The following is a 25450-nucleotide window of genomic DNA, read 5'->3' on the forward strand; positions in this document are numbered from 1 at the left end:
GTATTCAATGGTATTCAACAACAATCGGCTGAACCGACTAGCTAGACGGAATTAGTGGACAATCGCGGTATTTGTTTTGCAGTGCACCGAGTTGACCGTCTGGAGGAGTGCATTTTCCAACAAACCTATGGCGCTGGTGCGTCTGTCAATGTAGTACGCGTGTAACTTGTAATAAATTAAAAAACTCAATTATCATTGAGGTACATGTTCGTACATACGTATGTACATACATACGTACTAATCGCACGTTAACAGTGGGAATTCATAACATTATAGAGTCTTGCGTGTAATGGACAAAAATAGCCGACAAAAAAGTTCCGAAAAACGGTTAGCGTTTACACATTCTCGCGGAGTAACCTAGCAGTGTCTAAGAGAAAATTTACATCTTTTGTCGACAGATAATTGTTCTGCAAAATATTTACTTTTGATGGTCATTACCCAATACATGAGCCTCATCCAGATATCCAATGAACACGTCAACGCACTATTGAATCTGAAAACTCAATTCCAACGCACTTCTCCCCCGTATTCTAACCATAAAAAACATTGACTCAACCTCGTAGCTATCCCTTTTTTACACAAAAGTGCCTACCAGTGTTCGATGTAAATTTATTCTAGATATTTTTTGATCACGTCTTAGAATCTTAATTACGCGGAATTTCGTATCGCATCTACTTATTAAATTATTGAATTTATCCATAGCTTTGATATGGACGACGATTCAGATTACGTTATGATCAAAAGAATAAAGATGGAACCAGAAGCAATTCTGTCTCAAGAAGATGACATAATGGCTCAGCTTCAACAAGATAGTTCCGATCTAGAAGTGGAGCCAAGTTTTGCATTAGATGGGGTCTCAAACGGGGAAGATGCAAATGAAGGAGTATTAATGCAGCATATGGACATACGAGAGCCATTATCGACGCTAAGAAATTTACTGGAGCAAAGACTCGGCGTCGAATTGACAGACTATTCTTTTTGGCTCCAAGACGCACAAATGGTAAGAAGAATAGTTGACTTTATCATTGTGGGTCAGATAACCATCTTCTGTCAAACTTCTATTTCAATTTTGATCCAAACAGCTTGAGAGTCACAAAAATTTGGTTGATCAATGCGTTCAAGGAGAAGGATTAGTGCAAGTCAATGTTCAAATAAAAGCGAACCAGAGACGCATAAACATAGTTGATGTCTTGAAACCTGCGGAAGACTACATTGAATTGGCTGAAAATACATGTGAGTCTATTATTTGTACTTTATTTGTTCCCACTACGAACCGACGTGAGAAAAATATTTGAAAGAAGGTTCTTTGGATGCTAAATGTTTTACCCTCCTGTCATACAGCAGAACAAAACTCAGCAGCTGCAACACCCAGCGAAGAAGGGAAGCAAAATGTCATCCGATGGATGGTTGATGCACAGTATAAAAAGGAACAGGTAATTCATATTTTCGATCGATACTTTTGTCAAATTAGCTGGACTTTGTCTTACAAATTACCTACTTTCATAGGAACGTCTGAAAATACCAGCTGATCCAAAGGACTGGTCACAAGCGCACGTAAAACATTGGCTCCAATGGGCGGTCAGACAGTTTAATTTAGTTTCTCTGCGGCTCGCTGATTGGAACATCACCGGTACTCAACTCTGCAATTTAACCCTGGACGAGTTTCAGGGCAAAGTTCCGCTCGACCCTGGTGATGTTTTTTGGACACATTTGGAGCTGCTCAGAAAATGCAAATTTGTCGGTAAGTGGATGAAAAAATTTAACGATCACTTCGCGTGAGATCCGAAATTATTTGGAATTCCCAAACCGTCAAATTGAAACATTTTTCAGCTGTCGTTCAGAAAGACGCGCCCAATTCGTCGAGTGATAATTCAGATGACGCGAGGTCTGCGAAGGTGAGGAGTCAAAAGGTCCCCAAACCTCGAACTGTGAATCAGCAAGTGCGCCCGTTAGTCAGCGACCCTTTAGCGATCATTGATTCGCCTCCGATAACAATCGCGACGTCAAATCGGACAGGAAGTAACGGTCAAATTCAGCTGTGGCAATTCTTGTTGGAACTACTGACTGATCGGGAGCACCGAGGGGCGATTCAATGGTTAGGAACGGAAGGTGAATTCAAACTGAACCAGCCCGAGGCGGTCGCTCAACTTTGGGGAGCCCGTAAAAATAAGCCGTCAATGAATTACGAAAAACTAAGCAGAGCGCTCCGATATTATTACGACGGAGACATGATATCAAAAGTCCACGGAAAAAGATTCGTCTACAAATTTGTTTGTGATCTGAAACAGCTGCTAGGGTACTCCGCGGCCGAACTCAGTCGGCTCGTCGAAGAAGGAAGAAGATACTTTTAAGCAGAAGTACTTTTCCGTAATCTTTTTAACACATGCACGTTATTAGAATCGAAAATCTTCCCAAAAAAAAAAAAAAAAAAAAACTATAAATATGGTAACATTTCGGGATCGGTCTTCGTGTAAATTAAAATCACTAACCGAAACGAGTGGCTATGAGACTAGAGATTTGTTCGATACATGTCTTTGAAATAAGCTTTATTTTCTATAAGAGTCAAGATTTAAAAAAATAATATTACATTATACAGTTTTTCTGGGACCTATAAGAATTTTAAAATCGTGCCTATGTTAGAGATTATTTGTTGATACTAATTGTTTAATTTTAGTAAATAAAACGAATGGTTATATAATAATAATTTTTAGATTATACTACATCGTTAAGGTTTGACAACATGGAAACTCTGTATTTTTTTATATCGACGGGATGTAGATATGTATAAACAAAATTCTACCAAATATTGCAAGAATGACTAATCCCAATTATTTTTAATAATATATGTAAAATATAGTGATACGCATACAAGAGATTGTATACAGCCAAAACGCTAAAAATAATAATAAAAAAATCAAAATGAATAAATTTTTTTTTAATAAAATCAAATGTAAAAGAGCTGAGCTACAGATCCGATAGAAAATTTAACGGTCTAACGAATGGTGGTATACGGTTGAAACAAAAAAATAGAAAAGAAAAAGAACAGACGGACAAGTTTTCCTCGTCGATTATACAATGCAAGAATATAACGAAAGAGTATAATTTCCTTCAACAATTAACTGGCAAAGGCAGTACTCATCGCCAATACCAGAGAATCTAGCCTGTGAGATATCGGATGCGACGTCACAAGTTAGGGTCTCAGGGAATCGGTGACGCGGCAGGCTATACACGCCCGCCCGCCATGCCTTCAGTTTTCCTTATTTCCACCATCGGTTCCACCATAATTTTCCCTTCTCTCTTCGTGTTCAATCCGCCTTCTTCCGTTCCTAGTTGACCGCACCTCCTTTCTCTCCCTTTCCTCGCCGTTTCCCGCGCGTTGCCGCTGATCTCCGGAGCACGAATTTAACGATGGGTTCAGCCATGGTCCAGCGTCGGGGCGCCGGCGACCGGGAAAGTTAGCAAGCTGTACAGTGGACTTCGTATTCTCGAATTTTCATTCCCTACTATACAACCTACTACCTCACCCAGGCGCCGCCGCAAGAAAACTCAAATTTCATTCCATCGCTACATTTTGAATTAAATTTTTTCGTTTTCTTACTCTTTCTTATTGTTCCGTTTCAATTAATCTCCAAATATCAGTGGAATGAATTTTTTTTTTTTTTTATTTTTTTTTTTGTCACAAAAAGAAACTGCGTCGCATCGGCGAATGTACAACGCCAAATTTGGAAAAACGAAAAGAATAAAAAAAAAAACGAATTAACAAATTTTTAAACCAAACGAAAAAAAGACCATAAAAAATTCGTTGACATAAATATGGGGCGCATCCAACGTAGGATAGAGGTGAGTGGAAATTCACGAGGTCGTCGTCGACGGTCCGCACAAAAATTTCGTTGTCCTCGGTTCGATATTTTGCAGGCGCATAACTGCAAGTTGCGTATATAACAACCAAATCGACGGCCTGACTACATGTACCGGTAGATAGGAGCTTGCGGTGTGCAAATAAAATAGCCCACAAGTTCGGATCTACGGGTTAGTGTCATCAAGTAACTGCAGCTGAGATAGTGCGTGTTGAACATTGGCAGTATTTTTCTGCAGCTATGTAACTCGTCAAAATTTTTAAGCTCTTCTCACTTATAGTTCTCTAAGAAGAAGAAGAAGAAGAAGATAAAATATTCTCGCTGTCGCGGGCTTTTTTTCGTCCCCCAATTCCACATCGTCCATATTCACATGTACACACAGGTCTATGTAATTTCTTATACATAATATGGCACGTACGCGTGCACCATTGAGAGTAGATATCTGCTCGGCGTGCGGTGAACCCTGGAACAAGAGAAAATGAAAAAAACATTTCAAGCGTTATGTATTTATCGGGATATACATTCGGTAAATCGATGCACGTATGTATATGTATACAGCAATATGCTGGGGGCTGGGTACACGCTCAGGTGTCCTTCGTTTACCTAGTTTTTAGCATATTATAAAACGTTGATAAATCAAAATGACATTTACGATATTTGCAAACGGCGCTGACACATCCCTCGCACCTCGATTTACGCGTTAAGGAATAACTTCAGAGAGTGTAGCCCGAAGGGGATCGAAGGAATAAGAATTAAGAATCTACGAAGGAGAAGAAACCGTTCGCATGCGGGAACCTTATACACGAAGGGAGAAAGAAGGAGAGAGAGAGAGAGAGAGAGAGAGAGAGAGAGATGTGCAGGTGAAAGAGAATGTAAATGAAAAAGAAGATAAAAATAAAAAAGCGATCCGTTGCAGAGGTGGAGGAAGGGCCCGGCCGGCCTTCTCGTTGATTTCTCTTTGGTAGACAGTTTAATGGCCCCCGCACGCATGCAGCTATCTTCAGGAGCCTCGCTGCCAGCGCCGGGTCGCTGCAGCGGTGCAGACAACGACCGCGCTCTAATTTCGAATGATTTCCCATTCATCTGCTCGTGATATCCGGCGATGGGGTATATCAAAAAATTGCCCGCACCCCGTAATAGTATAATTTGCGCAACGTGTGAAATTATAACTCAAAATAATGACGGTTTGATCGCACGAATTATCATAATCCCTCAGCGGTTTTGATTAATTTTCTTGCACATACGAGTGTGGTTGTACATCGGATTGCGCGTAGAACAGATATATTGCACCGTAAATCCGACAATCACTCAGTATAAGGAGTATTTGTCCCTCAATTGGCGGTAGTCAAAGAGGGTCTTTCTCTTCTTCTCCTTTGAGTCTGTCTGTCCGTCTCCCCGCAGTTTATACCGTCAGTCATCCCCATCCCCATCCCCATCCCCATCCTCATCCTCATCCTTATCCTCGTCCTCGTCCTCGTCCTCATCTTCGTGCGAAGTAACGCGCAGGCGCCAGTTCGAATTTCGAACGACGTGCAGTTTCGAATCTGCACTCGTCGCAGAGTATAACTATAACTCGTAGTTCTAATTGGTTGTAAGCAAAATGACTAATTGGAAAAAGTAGAGTTTCATAATTTAGTAGTAATAGGAGTTTAAAATTATAGATAAATAGATAAAGTTCTAAATTTGAAAAATAAACTACCGATTTATCTATTATGTATAACCTTTCACCCCATGTATATATATACATATACACATAACATAATGCTCGTATGGTATGTAGCATACGTTGATACAATTAGCAATGTGTACATTATCTATATATTCGACGAAATAAATGCTGGATTTAAAAAAAGGAAAAAATTTAAGTAAATAAAAAGGATAACGTATCTCATTAATTCCACGTTTTTATCTAACTTAAAAGATATTTCAACCATGTAATATACGTCTCTGTTCGGTGTGGTAAAATTTCGTCGAGAGAGAGAGAGAGAGAGAGAGAGGGAGATAGAAAGGTGGATAGGAAGAGAGAGGAGATTTTCGTTCCCGCCTGGCTGTTTCGAGCGAAGTGAGAGGAAGGGAGCTTCGTATTCGGTGGGCGTAGGACTGGAGGGTCCAAGGGGAGGGGAATGTCCTGGAGGAAGGGGAATCGAGTTAGGGGGTGGGGTTAGGAAATAAGAAGAGAAGGACCATACATATATACATATATGTATATGTATAAAAAAAAGAGCGAAAAAAAAAGTAAGAAGAAAAAAAAATAATAATGAAAGAAGCTCGGGTGAAAAGGGAGGGGGGAAAAGGAGCGAGGAGAGGACCGCTTGCAATCGCAGGGGCGTTGGATTAGGGGGACTTTCGTGGTCCGAACCCCGCACACGTTGCTTCGAAAAAAAGTAGTGGGGGGCGCCCAACTACTACCGCCATATTATATTTAGCGAGCCCGCCGTGTGAATGAACTGCGTAACAGGGACGCACTTTAAAGGGGGAACAGGAGAGGGGGTACCCCTACCCGTACTACCATATAAAATATTCTGCACGGGCTGACGCGCCTCTTTCTCTCTCTATCTTTTTCGACGTCCCAACGTGCGTTTCGCGTTGCGTTACGAACGTTACTGCACCGCTAGATCAGCTCTTTTTTTTTTCTTTCTTTCTTTCGTTCCTGATTTGTTTTTTTTTTCGTTTCTTCATCTCTCTTTCCTTTTCCCAAAAATCGTACATGCGCGTATACTCGCATAAATTCTGTTTTCAGAAGTTAAATTTCACGAAAAGTCGTCGCATCTTGTACGGATTCATCACGAAGTATATAGAGAATAATAGCGAGGAAATGTGAAACAATGCAAACTGGGGCAAAAATTAAAGAGAAAAAAAGAAAAAAAAAACAACGCGCAGGTGCATTGATCTACGAGAGCTGAAGTTTTAGTTTTTCAGAATAAGTCGTAAAAATGCATACATATATATATATGTAGTATATATGTATATACGGGAGTCCATATAACTATTAGTGGACACTGCAAGGGCATATATACATAACATGCATGCCTAGCGAGGACGGTGTATAGAGTAGGTGGTACCAGAAGCTGCTTGTAAACCGATGTCGTTAAAATTTTTATTGCACCTGATCCTCTCATATATATATAATGGAATATTCAACCAATATACATATGTATATACATATATCGGTAAAAATCCAGAACATCAGATCAATCGACTGTATATTATACATATATGCATAAATGTCGTAATAATTCACATCTATAACATCATTCCCTGCATTTAAAGGCATGCATGTAATAATATGGGATACGTCAGCTATACATATATATAATTTATATAGAAATAAAGAAGGAAAAAAATCAAAAAAAATTCGCAAGCGTTTAAAATTTCAATACATATATGTACGTATGTAGGTATATATATAATTAGTAGTCCATGCCTGATATATATATATATACAGGACTGAAATTGTCACATATGTGTATATTATGTATAAATGTGGTATAATACATATACATACTGCACCAACTTTTACAGGAGAGTTCGGTTAAAAAAAAAAATTATAAAAAAAGGGAACTGCTGGCGTTGTAAATATATGTATATTATATATATATATATATATATATATATATAATACACATATAGTGTACATGTATAACTATTACATGCAGTGCAGCAGTTGCATGCATCGCGGGGCAACAAAACTTTATATATATATATATATATAAAGCTTATATATATATATATATACGCGTGCAGGGCAATTTTTCCGTGAGAGAGTGCATTGCAGCATGCAGTTCGTGAATCCGGACGACGAGAGAGAGTGTGAGAGAGAGAAAGAGGATGGGCTATACGATATAAAAAAAAAAAAAAAAAAAAAACAACGAAAAATAAAAAATTGAAAAAGAAAAAAAATAAGGGAGAGAAGAGAAGCGGACCGCTGCTGCTGCTGCAATGCTGCTGCTGTTGCAACACAAGCGAGCTGCCTGCATCGGGACGCTGCTTGCGAGAGAAACTCGTCCCCATAGCAACACGCGAAGTTTATATCTGCAGCTTCAGCATCCCATACAGCGCATCTCGCATTATGGACTTTTGCTTGACCAAACCCCATCATCCGACAACAGTTCATGGGATACTTGATAGGTCGAGATACCCTAACCGCGCGCATATACTGGATCTACATGTATTATCTATATCTACGCATGTATGTATACACGTTTATATACCGCGTTAGTTTAATGCCGAAAGGGCGTATGAAAAAAAAAAAAGAAAAAAACTACTCCGATATACTTGAATACACGAGTAGAATGCATAAATCTGTGGGAAAAATGAGAAATTTTTTTAGATCGAAACAAGAAAAAATTTGTACAAAAGTATAGTAAAGATATAATTCTCAAACGTACTCCTCGCGAGTAAATTTATTTAGAAAAAAAAATATTCATTCCAATGAAAATAAGAAAAAAAAAACAAATAATCGCTCGTGCGATTCCGATTATATGATACTTGCATTAATAAGTTCTGATCGATTATATAGGCTCAATCGCGCAAACTACGATAGTATTATAGACAGCAAAAAATACAAATCAATTTTTTTTACTGAAAAAATAGACTACTGATCAATTGCGCACTGTATTTTAAATTTTCGAGATTTCATTCTCCTGTACCATCCACAACGAATTTCAAATTTGAGGTTGGCGGTTATTTAGAAATTTATTTGTGGAGAATTTTCACTACTCTTGTTATTTTTCTCTTCCTCGTTTTGGGTCTAATAACCAGCAGTAATGAAAAAAACGATACGCTCTTTTGGCTTGATAAGAATTATTTTTTTTTTCCTCAAAGTCAAAAGGGCGTATTTCGAAAAACAAAAAATGTTTCTCGTATTTCCCACACATGTATGTGTTTTACTCATGTTTAAGTTGATTGAAGATTTTTTTTTTTGTTTTTCTTTGAAACGTCCTTTTGGCATTATAAGTGACAGATGAGGTACGACAAAAATTTTTGGCCAGAAGACCACCGGCGACCCGATGCATTGTGTTACATACGGTATATAAGTATGAGATATTTACCATATTCGCAGTATACGACAATCTCAAGAATAATATCCACCACCGCAGCTTATATAACAGCTAGCCCGCCCTCTTTTGTAATTTATGTAACACAAATTATTGTACGTTTACGCATACGTCACGTGATAAACTGAAATTACACTCATATTATATATAAACTCAAGTCACGCCGCTTGTAATATATGCAGATTTCGCAACAATGATATTTTATTATCATATCATATGTACAATTATTGGTACGTAGCCCGCGATGCAAAAGTGAGCAGACAATTCTTTTGATCGTGTAGAAAATTTTTTTCAAAATTTGCCCGTATGCGCAGCTATACCTATGTATAGGTATAATATGGCGTCTTTGAATATGCGTAAATACTTCATCACTAGAATCGTAGAGAGTAATATTTTTATTGATATCTATACGTGACTCATTACTTCGCACGTCGTAAGTTTTTTTTTTTCAACCACTTCCCGGTTTTGTAGACAGTCAACTTCCGGCAGCAATAACACAAACAAAAAAAATAATAAAATGGCCGCCACGTAAGCATTATACCGCGCGAAGATCATACGTATAATAACCACACAATTGTTATACATTGTATGTACATATGCAGTATGTATGTACTCGTGTGGGTAAATATGTTCAAGCAATATTAAGTCATCGCGAATATATATATACATAATATTATTGGTCTAATCGAATAAAAAATAATACGTAATACCGGAATTTACACTCATTTATCTTGACCGGCAGAATAATTATAGGTTAAATGGCGTGGTATATACATTGTATAAATATATATTATATAGATACGTATATACTTGCGTACCGTACGCGTATGCACATAATATCATAAGGTATACATACATGGAGAATGTGCTGCAGCAAACGAGCTATAGCGGATCGTTAATGGCATTGGAAAACTCATTAACCTTGCGGAGGTGCGAGAACCGGTATATAAGACGCCATTTTCGTTTATTCCTGATTTTGATTATCTTCGAATTTTATCCAGTCACGCGGTCCGAAAAATGAACACCTACCCATACGTCAGCCAATGATACTACAAATTACGTCTACGTATTTTGAATAAGGTTATACCTTCGAATAATAAAGGGTGACCAGATGTGATATAAACTGAGAAAAAAAAATGGCTACTTTTGTCCTTGACGTAAATAACGATGCGATTCGCACGCTCGCTGCAGCAGGGTACGACTAGATTTTCCTGATCATACGACGCGAGACGTGGAATCGTCCTCGCTTGCGTTCGTTCTTCATTCCAACAACGATCGGCAATACAATACGGCCATCCGATCCTGCATGCGCGGCACAACATTTGACGACGATAACGATCGTCGTCGTCGGGTAGCGAAATCTGGCCAACTTTGATCCCGAAAGGATTACGCGGATCGCGTCGAGAGTTCGGTAACGTCAACGCTCCGACGCGTATATGTATGTACAAACGTTGCAGCACGTGCGATGCGATTCGTGGTACCGCGCGTGCGGAAAACACAGGTCCGCCATTTTGACCGTTTCTCCGATACACCGGTGCGCGTGTACCCCGTGTACACTATACCCTTACCGGCGCACATCGCGCCCCAAGGGGCCCCCTAGACCCGCTGGGATATCGGCGAGGGTCCGTCGGCCGGCGGTGCGGCTGGAACATTTCCTCGCTGTTCCTGTCGCGGTCCGAGTCGCCGGCGGGGTCCCAAACTCTACGAGACTCTACGGCGGAGCGGCCGTTTTCTCGCGCCTGCGTCACGCTGTACGTCGTGGGTCGAGGGTCGCCGGTTTCTATGCACCGCCCAACGAGCGCAACGCCACGTTTCGGTGCAGTTGCATCAACGGTTCCGCCATGGCGGAACTGCCGAGCGTGCCGACCCGCAACACCGCCGCCGCCGCGTACGCCGCCTCGCTTCCCGACGGGACGCGCTCACTCGGGTCGCTTCCCCGACGATTTTCCACACCGGAACCCCATGGGCCGAAATTGCCCCGACGATTCGTATGCCCTATTCCCCGCCCACCTTCCACTGCGGTCTACCAATGGATGACCGCGTTGCTCTATTAGAGGTAGGCGCGGTGCACCGTGTCATACGCTTAGATCCTCGTCAAAAAATCAAATCCGTACGGATCTCGGTGCGGGCGAACCGGTGTCGAGTCGGTCGTTCTCCTCCGATTATCGTTTGGCGTAATTTTCAATGGGGGATAAAGAGAACGTGATATATGGACGGAAATTCTGTAACCGCGATTATCTATACCGTTTATGTTATATATTCGTCGTTTTCTTTGCACGCGTATAAATTAGCGAATTTCATTCGACGTTCGGTCGTATCGAATTCATCATCGCCGCGTGCGCCGCGTTCGATAACGATATCGTTTTTTCGGGATCCATCCGTTTCGGGAATATAATCGGACCCCCGGTATACTAACTTATAAGATAGAATAAGGAGAGAGCTCGAACGAGAATCGTCAAGGTGTACATAAGCGTGATACACATGTACAGTTTATCGAAACTTGACTCTACCGAACATACGTATAGTATACATATAGTATGTATGTATGTATAGTATATGTATGTGCATACACGTGACTATGTGTTTTGTTGATACGGAACCAGGTATATGTATGTGACGTTATACATATTTGGCGGTATATAAGTTCTCATATAATGTATGACAGACATTCCGAAACTATACACATAATCCTCAGAATACGTAATTAACCGTTTTATTTTAATTGGCTCATACGCGTTTCAGAATAAGAAAAAAAAAAAACATCAATGGATGATACCAAGTCATGCAGTTTTCTATTCAACCTACATTATATACATGTGTATCGGATACAACAAAGCAATCTTCGCGATGACTTCTATTTAGAATTGAATAAAAGTGAACGGACATCGTCGCGACGTTCGCTCTGCTGGGGTCGAACTTAAATGTACGCACAGCGAATACACAAAAAGTATGTGCTCGCAATGCTTATGCATAAAAAAAAAAAAAACAGACAACGAGTTATACACAGGTATATATGTATGTATATGCGTAACAAAACGTATGTGCAAAATATGAAAGAAGATGGACAAAAAGAAATCATCGGAAATCAAGAGAAAGAACCAGAAAGCATACACCGTCGTATAATATCTATACATATCCGTCGTGATGTATAATTTTCATATCCGGTTTAGCCATATTTCATAGTATGCACGCACGTTACGTACACCAATCTATACCGATGTACACGTACACACGCGTCATATGTGTATATAAGATGTATATATATATATATCGCGCGCAAAACTGACCTAGAGCACGATGAATTGTCGGTGAATTTAATTGTTCATATATATATATATATAGTACGTATATAATAATAACATGCGCGACGTGCTACGACGGGAAATTATCGGTTCTATATGTATTATATTATATCGGTGAGGATGAGGCGACGCCGCGTCTTCTGCATCGTTTCGGTACCGTGTATCCGGCGTAATCGGAACGAGAATCCTAAGGAGAAGTAGGAGGAGGCATACGCGAATCGGTGTAGTGCACAGAGTATGTTGGTTGGTCGGTGTCGGTCGATTCGTGCAGGTATACATATACATACATATATACGGCGCGGAGAGACAGTCGTTGCACAACGTTGGGTATTGATCTTGGGACGCGGAACTAGTTTCCGTTTTCGTAATTTTAACCCGACGCAACCTCTGGCAGCAGATCGCGGTGTAACGACGGCATATACGGTAGCCAACGTGTGTCCGGACGTTAGATTGTAGAATGAGAAAAAAAAAAACAAAAGAAAAAAAATAAATGAAAAAATTGGAGAAAATCGCCAATTCGATCCATCTGTATAGGTGGAGTAGTAATAAAAGATGCGACATTATTGGATACGGAGAAATATGAGGAGGTGAGAAAGTAAAGGGCATTATGGAATTGGAACTTTGATAGCCGAATATTATATATACATATATGAGGAGAATGTAAAGTACAGGGGGAGGGGGGGGGGGGGGGGAGGGGGAATCGCAGCGTACGCGGTTGGATCTTTGTGATTTTGATCTTTTTACCTCGTTACACAGTTTTCTCCCGTTCGTCTAGCAGGGGCGCCAGACTAGCGCCGGTGCCAACGACTTTGGGGTGGAGGTCGTTGCCTCCGAGTTCGCGCCGGACCCGATCATTGTCGTTTGTTTCTGCTCTCTGCTTTCGCCATAGGCTACGTATACCGTACATATGTACTATACGTATATGTATACCGTACACGTACATGTACTATATATATATACGTATGTATACCGTACATGTACTAAATGTATGTATGTACGCCTATGTACGAACGATATCTCCATTTTATCAATTATATATCGTTTATATATACATCGAGGTGTGGGTACTCGAGATCGGATTGGGGAGCGATGACATTCACCTGTTTTGGTGGAAGAAAACAAAAAGTGGAAAGAATTCAGTTCTTTCAGTCACCGAATTATCGTAACCTAGTAAAATTTTCTCATCCGTAATACATATGTATGTATATCGTATAGGCATATAAAATCGAGGGAAAGAAATAATAATTCAGGCTCGTGTATATACATATATGTATATGCATCGTGGATGTACATATAGTCTGCGTTATATTATAGAATATTAATTTTCGCACACTATTGGAGTCGTATCTTATCGAATTTCACATTATGCACATAAGTATATGCATACGTATAATTATTCTCATTCAATTCATATGAGATACAAAGTGACGATCGCGTATTCGTTGCACAAAGGAATCCGTTCAATTCGACGAAAGAGATGCAGCGGACGTCGTCTCCGATTCGAATCTCGTTTAAACGAAATTTTGATTCATTTCTCGATCGGATGATATATGTATATATGCATAGATTATGTATACGTTATATATATTTTTGGACTCGTCGGATCGTATATATATATATCGCGTTATCACTCATGTAATTTATGTACATACATATATATGTATACGCGGGCGAGCAACAACGAAGCTCGAAAAAATGAAATGAATATAGGTTTTTTTTTTTTACGGGACCCACAAACACTCGCTCCGACCTATAAGTATATTACTAATTTTGAAAATATATAATATTCGACAATATAACTGCGTATACTACCCCTAATTCCTTTGACAATGCAGCATATAAATACGTCATCCGAATGTTCGTCGATTGAAAAAAAATAAAAAAATTGAAAACAATAAGAAACAAGAAGGAGAAAAAATATTTGTCACACTCCCACATATTATCCAGAAGATTCGGGTGAAACTATGGGGTATACAATAGATAATATTATCGATAAAATTTTCAAAAAAAAAAAAATCAGCATAAACTAAAATAATATTATCACGGTAATATATATATAGGTCAATCAATTACCTGGACACACGCGGATCTCCGTTATTACTGGGATAATTGAGATGCATGTGTAACGCGTATAACTTCATGCTGCTGTAATCGCGGTATTTCTCCTTCGATTTCAATTATTTGTATATTTTTAACGCTCCACTATAATTGTAACAATTCACTCGCGAATTTATTTCACTTTTTCAATAAAAATTAATTACTCGACACGATTATTTCGTCGACAAAGTTTCGGCATCGATCTTCATGTAACATACTTTTATTTCATTCAATTCCATCAATTTTCTATTTCCGATAAACCGGAAGTCGCTTTGCCGCATAGCGAACGTATACATCGCCATAATGTTTCTCAGACAATTTCGATAAGAAATGTTATAAAAATTTGTAAAAAAAAAACCAACACGCGTACACGAACTTCTCTCACGTCCACTGTATAGGGTGGTAAAAAATTACGCGAATTTTTATACGCCAATATCAGGGAGAATGTTATTTTGGAATAATTAAAAAATCGATCGAATCAGAGAAAGATTATATTATACGTCTCGGACGAATTTTTTTAATATATATATTCCTTCGTTGTTGTTGTTATTTTATTTTTTTTTTCTTTTTTATAATCTTTCGAAAAAAATAAAGATTTCAAAATGACGATGCGGCAGTTACATACATATACATTACAGCTGGAGTAAAAATAGTTGTGATATATTACAAGTTCGATTATAAGTGAAACCGCGCGATTTGTGTACAAACGTGTGATAATTTAATTTTTCTTCGATGTACCAATAGTTCCATGAAATTGATGCAATTCTTTTTGCTCATGTGCAGTAAGTTGATAGCAGCGGTTATCGCAAGTATTGTGAGAACGTCGACTCCGTCGGCGTGTCGTGAGTCATACATGTATATTCGTTGGCGATGCGACGCGGCGCGGTGCAGGAGACACGTAGAGAAATTAGGTATGCAAATGTATCTATAACGTCCTCATCATGTACATCGCGACGACGATAGTCGCCGTAATCGCGCCTCGCTTATTGTATGTACAGTAAACGTATACATAAAACAGCGAAAAACTTCAGCGAAGAACTTCGCCATTTTTCTTACGATTTTTCTAAAATCTCCGTTAGAATCGGAACGAATCATTTCTCCACCCGGACCAGTCGGGATAGCGATTCGAAAATCGGATCGGCGGGGGTCGGTGTAGCCGGGAGGAGGAAATGAAAAAAAAAAATGAAAACGAAAATGAGAATAAAAAAATAACCACGCGCCACCCGCGTGCGTATATTCTGATGTTTTTCGCGTCGGATGCACACGATACGGTTAAATTTCTGTATATTCACTATCAAAAGTATGTAACGCACGCAATATCATGGGGACGCGCCATCGCGCTATATAGTCGCGCGACACCCCGCTACGCGACTCGCGCTTCTCTCTTTCTTTCTCCCCGCGAACGACGAAAGGAGCGCGCACTGCTTTCACGCGTGCGTTGTATAGGTACGTACACGTACACCGAATAAGATCCCGGTGGAACGCGTAGGTACTCGGTAGAAACGCATTGTAGCTAAACGCACGCCGCTGCAGAATCGGTATATTAGCGTATATATCTATTAGCGGACGACTGGCGCACGGGGAAAATTTATTGGTTTTAATGGAAAAAAAAGGGAGAGAACGAAGTAGAAAAAGAAAAAGAAAAATACAAAGAAGAACGGTGAAGAAAACGAAAAGTCGCGAAAATTAAGTTTCTCGCCGCACGCACGCACGATATAATACTCGTTACATCTCCGAGTTACGTAACGTGCGAGTGTACATCGGATCAGAAGCGCGAAAGGTCGGCGAGATATACGCGTCGGAGTTCGTCGACTGCACGCGTACATATGAAAGCGGGAAGCTTTCGATTCTCGCGGGTTTTTCGGACGGCGGAAAAACGGCGGAAGAAAAAATGGGGTATAGTAATAAGCGCGGGCGTTCGGGGTCTTTACGGCCGCGCGCGGATACCGCGAAAAACGCGTCGGGGCCACGTATACATGTAATAAGTAAAACCTGAAATCTCAAAGGAACGGGGGGGGGCTCTCCGCGTCGCGTTTCCCCCGGCCGGTCGAGCGACGCGGTTCACGACGCGGGTTATTGTCTGCAGGGTATCGGGCGGCGCAAAACCAACCCACACGAGCACGCCGCGAAAGAGCTATAGTACAGGAGGTGCACACGCAGATCCAGGGCCGCCGCGCACGTGACATTTGCCTAGCGCAAAATTTTGTGCACCGGTCAATCAGGGGCGGCGGAGGCCCACGCCGTCCCCGGGGCTGGCTTCCCCCCCCCCACCCTAGGGCCGCCGATCTTCAATTTTTCGACGTTCCTCGTACACACGTTACGGTACGTATACCGCACCGCACTCCGCGACGGTTTATTTCCTCCCCGAATTTCGTTCGGGCGCGAGGCGCGACACGAGTCCGCGTCCGTGGCGTCGGAGGGGAAGATACGCGCGGGCGTGAGCTGAGGTGCGGCCGGCGAGGAGCCCTAGGCGGACCCGAGGGTCGGGAGATGCACTTGCAGTTTAAGCCCTCCGAGTGAAACGCGGTAGGTACGGGGCTGCTGTTGCGGATCTTCGCGAATCTCCGTCGCCTTTCGGCGGTTATATTGATCACGCGACTGCACGATATTCGAGAATATGTTGTGAAGACTCTATTCCTCCTCGTGAACGAGCTATAGAATATAATGGCGAACGAACTCCGCGCCAGACCGAGAGGAGGCCGACGACGCCGACGCTTATACCGAATACCGTGTGCCGATGCTGCACCCGACCGAATTTCCTAAGCGTCGTCCTCCTCCTTCGCCCGAGGAACACCACCGCACTCGATTTATCCCCGTTTCTTTGTAACCCCGATCAGACGATTCGTCGATTATACTTATGAGTGGCGTACTTTTTTACCCCCCCCACCACCCCCCCACCGCCACCACCACCCACACCCCGGTTCATACGACTCCTCTGTGTAACCTGATTCGCGCGATTCGAGTGAAACGAATTTGAAAATAAAAATAAATAAATAAATAAATATATGAATATAAGGAGGGAAAATTGCATCCAATAATTCCGATCATCTCGCGCCGTGCGGGAGTTGAAATAAAAGAAAAAAGAAAAAAAAAAAGTGTATCGTATGTACATGTATAGCAGGAGGAGGGAATCCAGACACGGTCGAACGTCTGCTAAGTTTTGCGGAGGCTGCTGCACAGCACGAGAAAAGAGGGGAGAGAAAAAAGCCAAAGAAAATATTATATAGAGAATTCGCTTATTACGGGACGTGAATTAACACGTGGGAAATTCAAAAAAAACTAAAATAACGCAGAGACGTGTAAGGGGCGAAAAAAAAAAAAAAAAAAATCAAATTTTCATTCGCAATCCGCGGTGCGCTGAAGATTGTGGGAAAAATTCTAACCGCATCTAGAATTCGATCGGTGAAAATTCGGCTGTAGCGCGCTAAGCGAACTGCGAGTATATAACGAAGAAACCGAAGAAAGGAAGGAAGGAAGGAAGGAACGAGGAGAAGAGCGGCTGCTGCCGCTGCCGCGTTATGTACGTATAGCCACACGGGATTCTCGATCGGCGGCAGCATCCCTCTCTGCACATATACGCGGTGTCGGGGGGGGAGGAAGTGGCGAGGGGAGAGGGGGGGAGGGGGGGGGGGATTCGGTTGGGCGGCGCGGCGCGGCCTAAGCGGCAGCGACCCGGGGTGAGGGAGGGAGGGAGGGAGGTAGGTAGGGAGGCTCGCGGAGGACCTTGGCCTTTTCGCTTGGCAAAAATAAAACCTGTTGATACGGGTAGTGCAGCGGCAGCGCCTCGTCGCTGCAGCCCGACGGACCGACTGGCCTATAGAAAACACGCCGGCGTAATATACGGGACGACGAAAAATTCAAAATCTCCCTATATATATATATATATATATGTACACATAGATATATACGCATACATATACACCCCGTATCTATATACCGACGGTGCGCGCATCGGCGGCCGTTGCACCGTGGAGAAAATCCGACTTCGTTATTGTGTATACGCGACGAGCTTATTCTTTATTCTCGCACAGCGTGGTTTTCCAAGAAAATGCGAGAAATCGACGAATCGACGAGGAGGGAAGGTTAGGATCGCGGATGGTGGATGGTGGATAATACACCGCGGAGGTCGCGGTGTATTTTCCGCGGCGACGCGTTCCGCTCGGCGGTCCGCTGCAGGAGCAGGGAGGGCCAGGTAACGTCCGGCTCCTCAGCTCGGCCGACTAGACGGACGAGAGACAGAGGAGCGCGGGGTCCCCTCGAGCGGTCCTCCTCGGTATCCCTCCCGCCGCCATCCCCCTGGCTCCCTTGCGCTACCGCCCGACGTCCTCGTTCGGGGCATAACGCGTACGCGGCTTATATGCACGATACGCGCGCGCTACGCTTCGAAGTTCCTCGTAGGGTCCGCGTACGTACGTACGTACGTAGGACACGTCGTGCGGACCCAGCTGACGCTCGAACGAGAGGAGGTGAGGAAGAAAGAGGCGCGAGGAGCGGAGGATGAGGAAAAAGAAAGAAAAAAAAACCACAAATAGGAGCGCGAGTTTTACGGGTGTGCGAAACGGAGGGATAGCGTGCGCGCGCGACGTACCCCTACGTTGTGTCGTCGCGTCACTCACACACACCGACACTGCACGTTCCTCCTATACGTATACAATGGAGGGAAGCCTTGGCCCAGAGGCCTACCGCAATATCGCAGACGACGGTATAGAGACGAACGCGACATGGTTACCACCTATATATATATATATATATAGGTGTAGTTTATAACTACAGGGCATATTGTACGAGAGCCGCTGTAACGCGCTCCTTCTTTTAGGCCTCGGTGACGACACGTCTGCTCCGTACGTGTATCGCCTCTCCCTCCCCCCCCCCCCCCTCCCCCCCACCGGGTGTCCGTAACGCGCTCCGAGGGTGCTGCTCGCTGCTCCTCGCGAGCTAAATATCCCCCCCGTTCCACCGACGCCGAGGCGTTGCGATTGTGCATAACATCCGCACGACGGACCGGATTGTTCATCTCGACGGGAAGAATATTGGGGACTTTCGTTTAGAATTTTCGTTCGAACCGCCGCCGCGTATATCTGCTCTTCCTGCACGGTGAACGCAGGGGAGATGAGTGTCGATGATTAAAAGAGCATTTGTTTCAATGAATCAACCGGCGCGTTAATCGGTCGGGTTTTATTCGCGCTTTGTTTCGCGTGTGCGCGCGTATGTACGTAGAGACCGCAAAGCGAGGAATATGAACCTCGGAGAGAGAGAGAGAGAGAGAGAGAGAGAGAGAGAGAGAGAGAGGGAAGAACAATACCATATTTATATGGGCAATAACGTTACCTAATTGTATACACGCGCGGTAAACCGTGCACAGAAGTATACAGAGTATACGCAGAGAAAGAAAACGGATGAAAAAAGCTGAGTGGAAAGAAGAAAGCGACGACAACAAACGATCATATGATTTTGGACAAATATAACCCGGAGTCATTTCAGACACGTGCTCAATAGAGTTTCTAAAGAATTTTATATACATATATATATATATCTAGCGAAGACGAATATATACATATATACATATGTATATACACGTGTGATATTTAATTTTCGCAATATAAAACTGACCTAACAATACTAATTTTGCACAAGGCGAACACTCTGCAGGCGTCGTTATTGTAGTGGCGGTTGTATTGCGCGGAGCTGCTTATAGTAGGCCTAAAATTCAACGACGTGATAAGTGGGGATCGCGGCGCGCGGCTCCGCGTTACAATCGCTGCATCGGGACGTTAAAAATGAAATTCACAAAAACGCGAGCGGTACACGAATAGGGGAAAAATTTCGAACAACCAAATCCGCGTTCCGATCGAGTTTGAATATTTTGTAAAATTTCCGTAAGCGCAACGCGTGCCTCAATAATTACGGACGTTAATAACGCGCATAATCGACCAAGACATTGGAAAACATAAGGGTAAAAAACAGACGAAATGGAGCCACGTATCGTTCAAGTATCCGCTAATCGTTCCCCTTTTCTATCTCCTTTTTTTACCCTATAGACAGAAAAAAGATAATTTGCGTGGGACATGAATCCGTATATAATATATAGAAACATGTACATGCGCTTATTGTATGTTATTAAAGCCTATAATTCACAGCGTGGCCTGCGTAGTGAAATTTTGCACGCGTGTCAAAAGAGACACCACACACGTATATATGCCGACATAATGATACTCCACGTATAGATATAGGTACACGCGAGTTATATATGCGTATATGTATATATATGAGAAATTAAAAACTCGCGCGGGAACGATTCGGCAGATTTTTAATTCATAATAATCATAAACGTATCACGTGTACGTACACGTTATATGTATACACACATGCGGTATATATATACTATACATCCGCAGCTATACGTATAGCCTGCAACGAGCGTGTAACTATACATATGTATCTATACACAATGTGCACATACAATATATATATATACGCGATATATATACACATATATGCGTAATATTGATTTTTAACGACACCCAAGACTCTGACGAGATACATACATATGTATTTATCCACATATGTTATACACGTACGTTGGTAGATACCTACTTATGTATTAACTAAATGATGATCACATTATAAGCAGTGCCAATGTCTGCCACGGGATAACGCGAATTATGAATTACGTATATATATATATATACACGTCATACCGTCCCCGCATAAGTAATCATAATTGGAACGACACGTATATGTATAAATGGTGATACGACTGCAGAACCAACTATATATATGTATTTCGTACGTACGTACACAAAATACACGTACACCACGTCTACATACACATATCTAATGTACACTGACGTATATATATATGTATATAACGAAAAAACTGTTTTACGTATATATATAACAGTTTTTTCGTTTTGTTCTGCATCATTATTTGTTATTATTATTATTATTATTTTTCGCCTCATTTCTCATCTAATTCGCATCGCTGATTATCAAGTAAATGGTATTTATCTTCGTACGTTTGTTTGTTAGTTTTTTTTAGCATTTTGTATCTGTTTTTTTTTTCTCGTCAACAGAATTGTTTTTATTCGAATCAAGTTTCGGTACGTTATATACGTGCACGTGCCGTAGCTATACGTTGTATTTTCTCTTTCTTTTTTCGTCGAGCTTGGCCCAAAAAGTTTGACGGTTGATAGAGACATCGTCAGAAATCAGGAGGTACATAATGGCGGAGGAAAAAAAAAAAGTGAGAAAAAACGGTTAATTGGAGGATAAGATTTTTCATACGTGTACTATACACGGCTATAGTTTGATCGAATATACACGTATATCCATTCAATTTTTTTCGGCACTACGTTAAAACGGGGCGTGCGCACGTAAAAGAGAAACGTACAGCGTGCAGCAGGGCTGCATAAGATATTGCACTGTGCAGAGCTGCACGGGGCACACGCGTACACCGATGCACGAGGAAAGTGGTTTTAAAATGGCGGCCATAAGCGAGCTGCCGAGTTTTCATTCTATGTACATCGAAAATCTATATATATGTATATATAGATTTTCGTGCGGCGGTGCCTGTACTCTACGGTATTCGTTCATTTATTAATGACAAATAATTATTTTTTTGTAGATATTCAATGAGTAACGAATTTTTCGAGGCCTGCGACAGAATATCTCATTTTTCGTATACGCAACGGATTCGTCATTTTCCTATTTGCTTCTTGTTTTTTTTTTCTTTTTTAAACACTCGAAACGTACTGTACGTACAATAATGGATAGTAAAAGAAAAAAAAAATGGAAAAAACAAATTGAAATGAAAAAAAGATAGACAAAAAGTGAGAAAACTAGCAAAGAGACATCAAAATTTCTGAGCTCGATTTTCTGAATCTTATTATTTGCGGTGCCGACTTTGTGTGTATATATATATATACATAATATAGTATGATATTCGCATAGATACTTATATATACCTATATAGAAGGTTGAACGTTAGTTATGATAGTAAAGCAGAAAATATTCTTTGACCAGCAAACGGTTGTATAGCGGACTCGCAGGAACATGTTAGATAGGTATTTATAAAACTAGGAATAAACTAGCCAGCTACTTAGGCTAGAATTAGTGAAACCACATGGATCGGTTCGTAGAAAAAAAATGAAAATGGAATAATCACATATCTGCAGTTATTAGCAAAATCTTTGGCGTTTTGAGAAATTATAAACATACGCAACGATCGTCCGCCATTGTGATATGATTCTTCGGAGAACAAAAGAGAGAAGATAAAAACGAAATGTGTGGCTAGGCCTGTAAAGTAAGACCGACTAGGATAGAACTAAATCAACTCTGCGAAGAAAAGAACGAGTGCGCGTTGTAATTAATTTTCACATTAATTATCAGCAATGAGTTTCATTTCATTTCGATAAGCAGCAGCACCGACAAAAGCCAGAAGCAGCGTTATACGTCGGCTTAAAAGTGTTCGCAATTAAGTTGTATATAGATTATAAAAAACAAATTTTTCCCCCAACACCCATCCAAATTACACCGTATCAAAATAAGAACGAAATTTCACCATTTGCTAAATAAGGTATATTGTATAGTTCCGCATAACATTTAGTCACGTTGATAGCAAATCTTTCGTTGTTATGGAATATCGCCACGTGACAACGTAAAGTTATACGTTGAACGAAGAAAAATTTCACCGAGTATATTTTCTCCCCGTAACGATCATCGTCGTGGCGTTACATGTATATACGTACACTACGCAAGATATTATTCGCGTGGCACTCGGTTGGTCGGAGACGACGTACAGAGGAGCTCCTCCACCGACACGCGTTGGAATTTGATTATAAAATTTCTTTTTTTTTTTTCTCTCCTTCTCCTTCTCCTTATTTTTATTTTTCTCTCACTTTCGGCAAATCGAGGCCCGATGCTCTCTCGCGTGGTTTTTAGGCCCCCAACGATCCTACTGCAGTTCCCACGCGTTTCCTATACAAATTCGCATTCCTGTTACAATCGTTCGTAAAAATCATGGGAGCTCAAATCGCGATTCACTTATTCCAACGGGGATGCGACAGCCGAGCGATGAAAAATCAACCGTCGATTATCAACGATCGAATTTCAGCTGCGGTCGATCGATCGCGGTACGGAGTGCGAAAATTACGAACAACGTGAAATATCCCAAAGGGATAAAAAGGCGAAAAGTAACGTACATGTATGTGCATGGATCAAATAGAACATGTTAATAATAGAATCGCCGGAATGTGTTGAAATAAATGTTGTTGGTTTTTTTTTTTTTTGTTTTTTTTCGTTTACCTCTTTAGAAAAACGCCGATGATCTCTGTTCGAAGACCGTTGAGGTGACAGCGTAAGTTGACGATGCAGTATGTACGCCGTTTATATACCATGCGTGTGTCTCTATATATATATATATATATAAATGTATATATATGTATATATATATGTATATCTGATTGCGATTTGCGATTGTGAAGAGTAGAGTAGAGAAGAGAAGAGAAGAGAAGAGAAGAATCCTTGTCCCAGACTCCAGCCTGCAGAGAGCCAGAGAGCCAGCGGAATCGCCAGTCTGCGTAGCGATCGAGGAGAGGATATCCTATATCTATGGTTGGTTCGCAGGTCGCCGCTCCCTGAGAGATCAGTGCCCTCGTCGTCGGTAGCCCAGACCTCTCTTCGTTCTTGGTTTGTGGAGAAAATAAAATAAAATGAGGAGAGAGAGAATAAAAATAATAGTAATAGAAATAATAATGATAACAATAAGGAGAAAAATAGAGGAGAGAAATATATCACATATACATACACACATACGTGTATATATACATATACGCACACACACATGTATATATACATATATACCTAGATTTATATTTATATTTAAATAAACTGAAATAAAAATAATTATTCTCCTTCGGCACTGTGCGACTATATACATGAGGTGTTCGAATACCGGCGAACGACCACGGACAAAAACGGTCTTTGACCAAACGATTATATCGTAATGCGAATAATTGATTGCTATAATAAATAAATAAATAAATAAATAAACAAATAAACAAATAAACGAACGAGTTACCGAAAAATACCGGACGAAGATAAAAATTACCTTATTTTTTGCGCTCCTAAGTATTTCATTTTCTTACTCTTTCCGCGGTATATTTATTTTATTCAGTTATTTATTTAATTTTTTTTTTTTTTTTTTTTTTCTTTTTTTTTTCACCCTGCCCCGCTCAGTTACCGTATTCAAGCGGTGTTTAAAAAATTATTTAACAAACAACACGTACGATATTCCTCCCTTTAAACAGTACTCTGTATTTCCGGCGTACGGACCACTCGGCAACAGAGCTTATAAGAGCAGCAGCAGCAAGCAGCAGCACGCGAACTGGCAAAAAATACGGCACACAACGAAACGGGTATCTCTCTCTCTTTCTATTTTTTTTTTTTTTTTTACCGTCTCTCTTTTTCTCCTCCCCTCTCACTCTCTCTCTTTTTCTCTTTTTTTTCTGATTTTTCTCTCCTTCTACGATCGGCGAGAATCCGTTTGGATGAAAAATTTTATCTCGTCAAGTTCGCGAAGATAGATGATTTTTTTTGCCCGTATAGGAATTGATTTTTCGAAATGTGCACGTAGCCGGTACGCGGGGTATAAATTGAATTGTTTATTCATGGAAAAGTGGATTCGAGGGTTATTAATTCGATCGTCGTACGATAATTAATCACAAATAACGCGAACATTTTTTCGCGGGAGGTGTAATCGCAGACGGCCGACGTCGGCCGGCGAACCGAACGACACTCGCGAAATCTCACTCCAACTGAAATACTAACACCGACGCACAAAGAAAAAATGCCGCACGCGACGTGTGCCGAGTTCCTCTGTGTTCTGCTGCTGTAATAACCGCTGCTGCTGCTGCTCTCGTTGCCGGTGCTGCTGTCGCCGCTGGTTCCTGGTGCTGATAGGGACTAAGTCGCCATCTGGATGCCCGACGAAGGACTTAAAATTCGCGAACTATGCGCGATTTCGCTAATACAACCGTCAGACGCGCGATCTTCGGAAGCCGATGCCTCGCGGTGCGTTTGACTATTATTATTTGTTTCCCCCCTCGATTTTTCTACATTTTACAACGGTTTTTTTCGA

The 25450-nt window shown here is 41.3% G+C and overlaps 1 protein-coding gene and 1 long non-coding RNA gene across 5 annotated transcripts; one reads left to right on the top strand and one right to left on the bottom strand.

The window, feature by feature from the left end:
* Positions 1-60: 60 nt before the first annotated feature.
* On the top strand, positions 61-2924 carry LOC105690583 (DNA-binding protein Ets97D). Of its 4 annotated transcripts, none has more exons than XM_012408508.3 (6): positions 61-200; positions 703-1000; positions 1083-1233; positions 1342-1433; positions 1507-1741; positions 1831-2924. In XM_012408508.3, exons 2-6 carry the CDS (start codon positions 710-712, stop codon positions 2349-2351), a joined length of 1290 nt encoding a protein of 429 aa, XP_012263931.2. In that variant the 5' UTR covers positions 61-200; positions 703-709; the 3' UTR covers positions 2352-2924. The 4 variants fall into 4 exon arrangements, with proteins under 4 accessions (XP_012263931.2, XP_048516039.1, XP_048516040.1 ...); XM_048660082.1 differs by having other exon boundaries at positions 113-153; XM_048660083.1 differs by having other exon boundaries at positions 118-136.
* On the bottom strand, positions 2532-25234 carry LOC110117246. The gene is made up of 3 exons (XR_002305923.2): positions 24422-25234; positions 23617-23996; positions 2532-4320 (listed from the first exon to the last, which is right to left on the bottom strand). It is a non-coding gene; the product is annotated as an uncharacterized LOC110117246 (long non-coding RNA).
* Between the last annotated feature and the right edge of the window lie 216 nt (positions 25235-25450).

Source organism: Athalia rosae, chromosome 1 (assembly GCF_917208135.1).
Source record: "Athalia rosae chromosome 1, iyAthRosa1.1, whole genome shotgun sequence".
Lineage (NCBI taxonomy): Eukaryota > Metazoa > Arthropoda > Insecta > Hymenoptera > Athaliidae > Athalia > Athalia rosae.

What these genes read in the sequence shown, in the direction of transcription:
- LOC105690583 (XM_012408507.3), top strand. Translation starts at nt 290, where the DNA reads ATGGACAAAAATAGCCGACAAAAAAGTTCCGAAAAACG. An exon ending in CAAAAAAGTTCCGAAAAACG is followed by an intron (nt 328 to 702) that starts GTTAGCGTTTAC and finishes ATTTATCCATAG; the next exon opens with CTTTGATATGGACGACGATT. An exon ending in TGAATTGGCTGAAAATACAT is followed by an intron (nt 1,234 to 1,341) that starts GTGAGTCTATTA and finishes CCTGTCATACAG; the next exon opens with CAGAACAAAACTCAGCAGCT.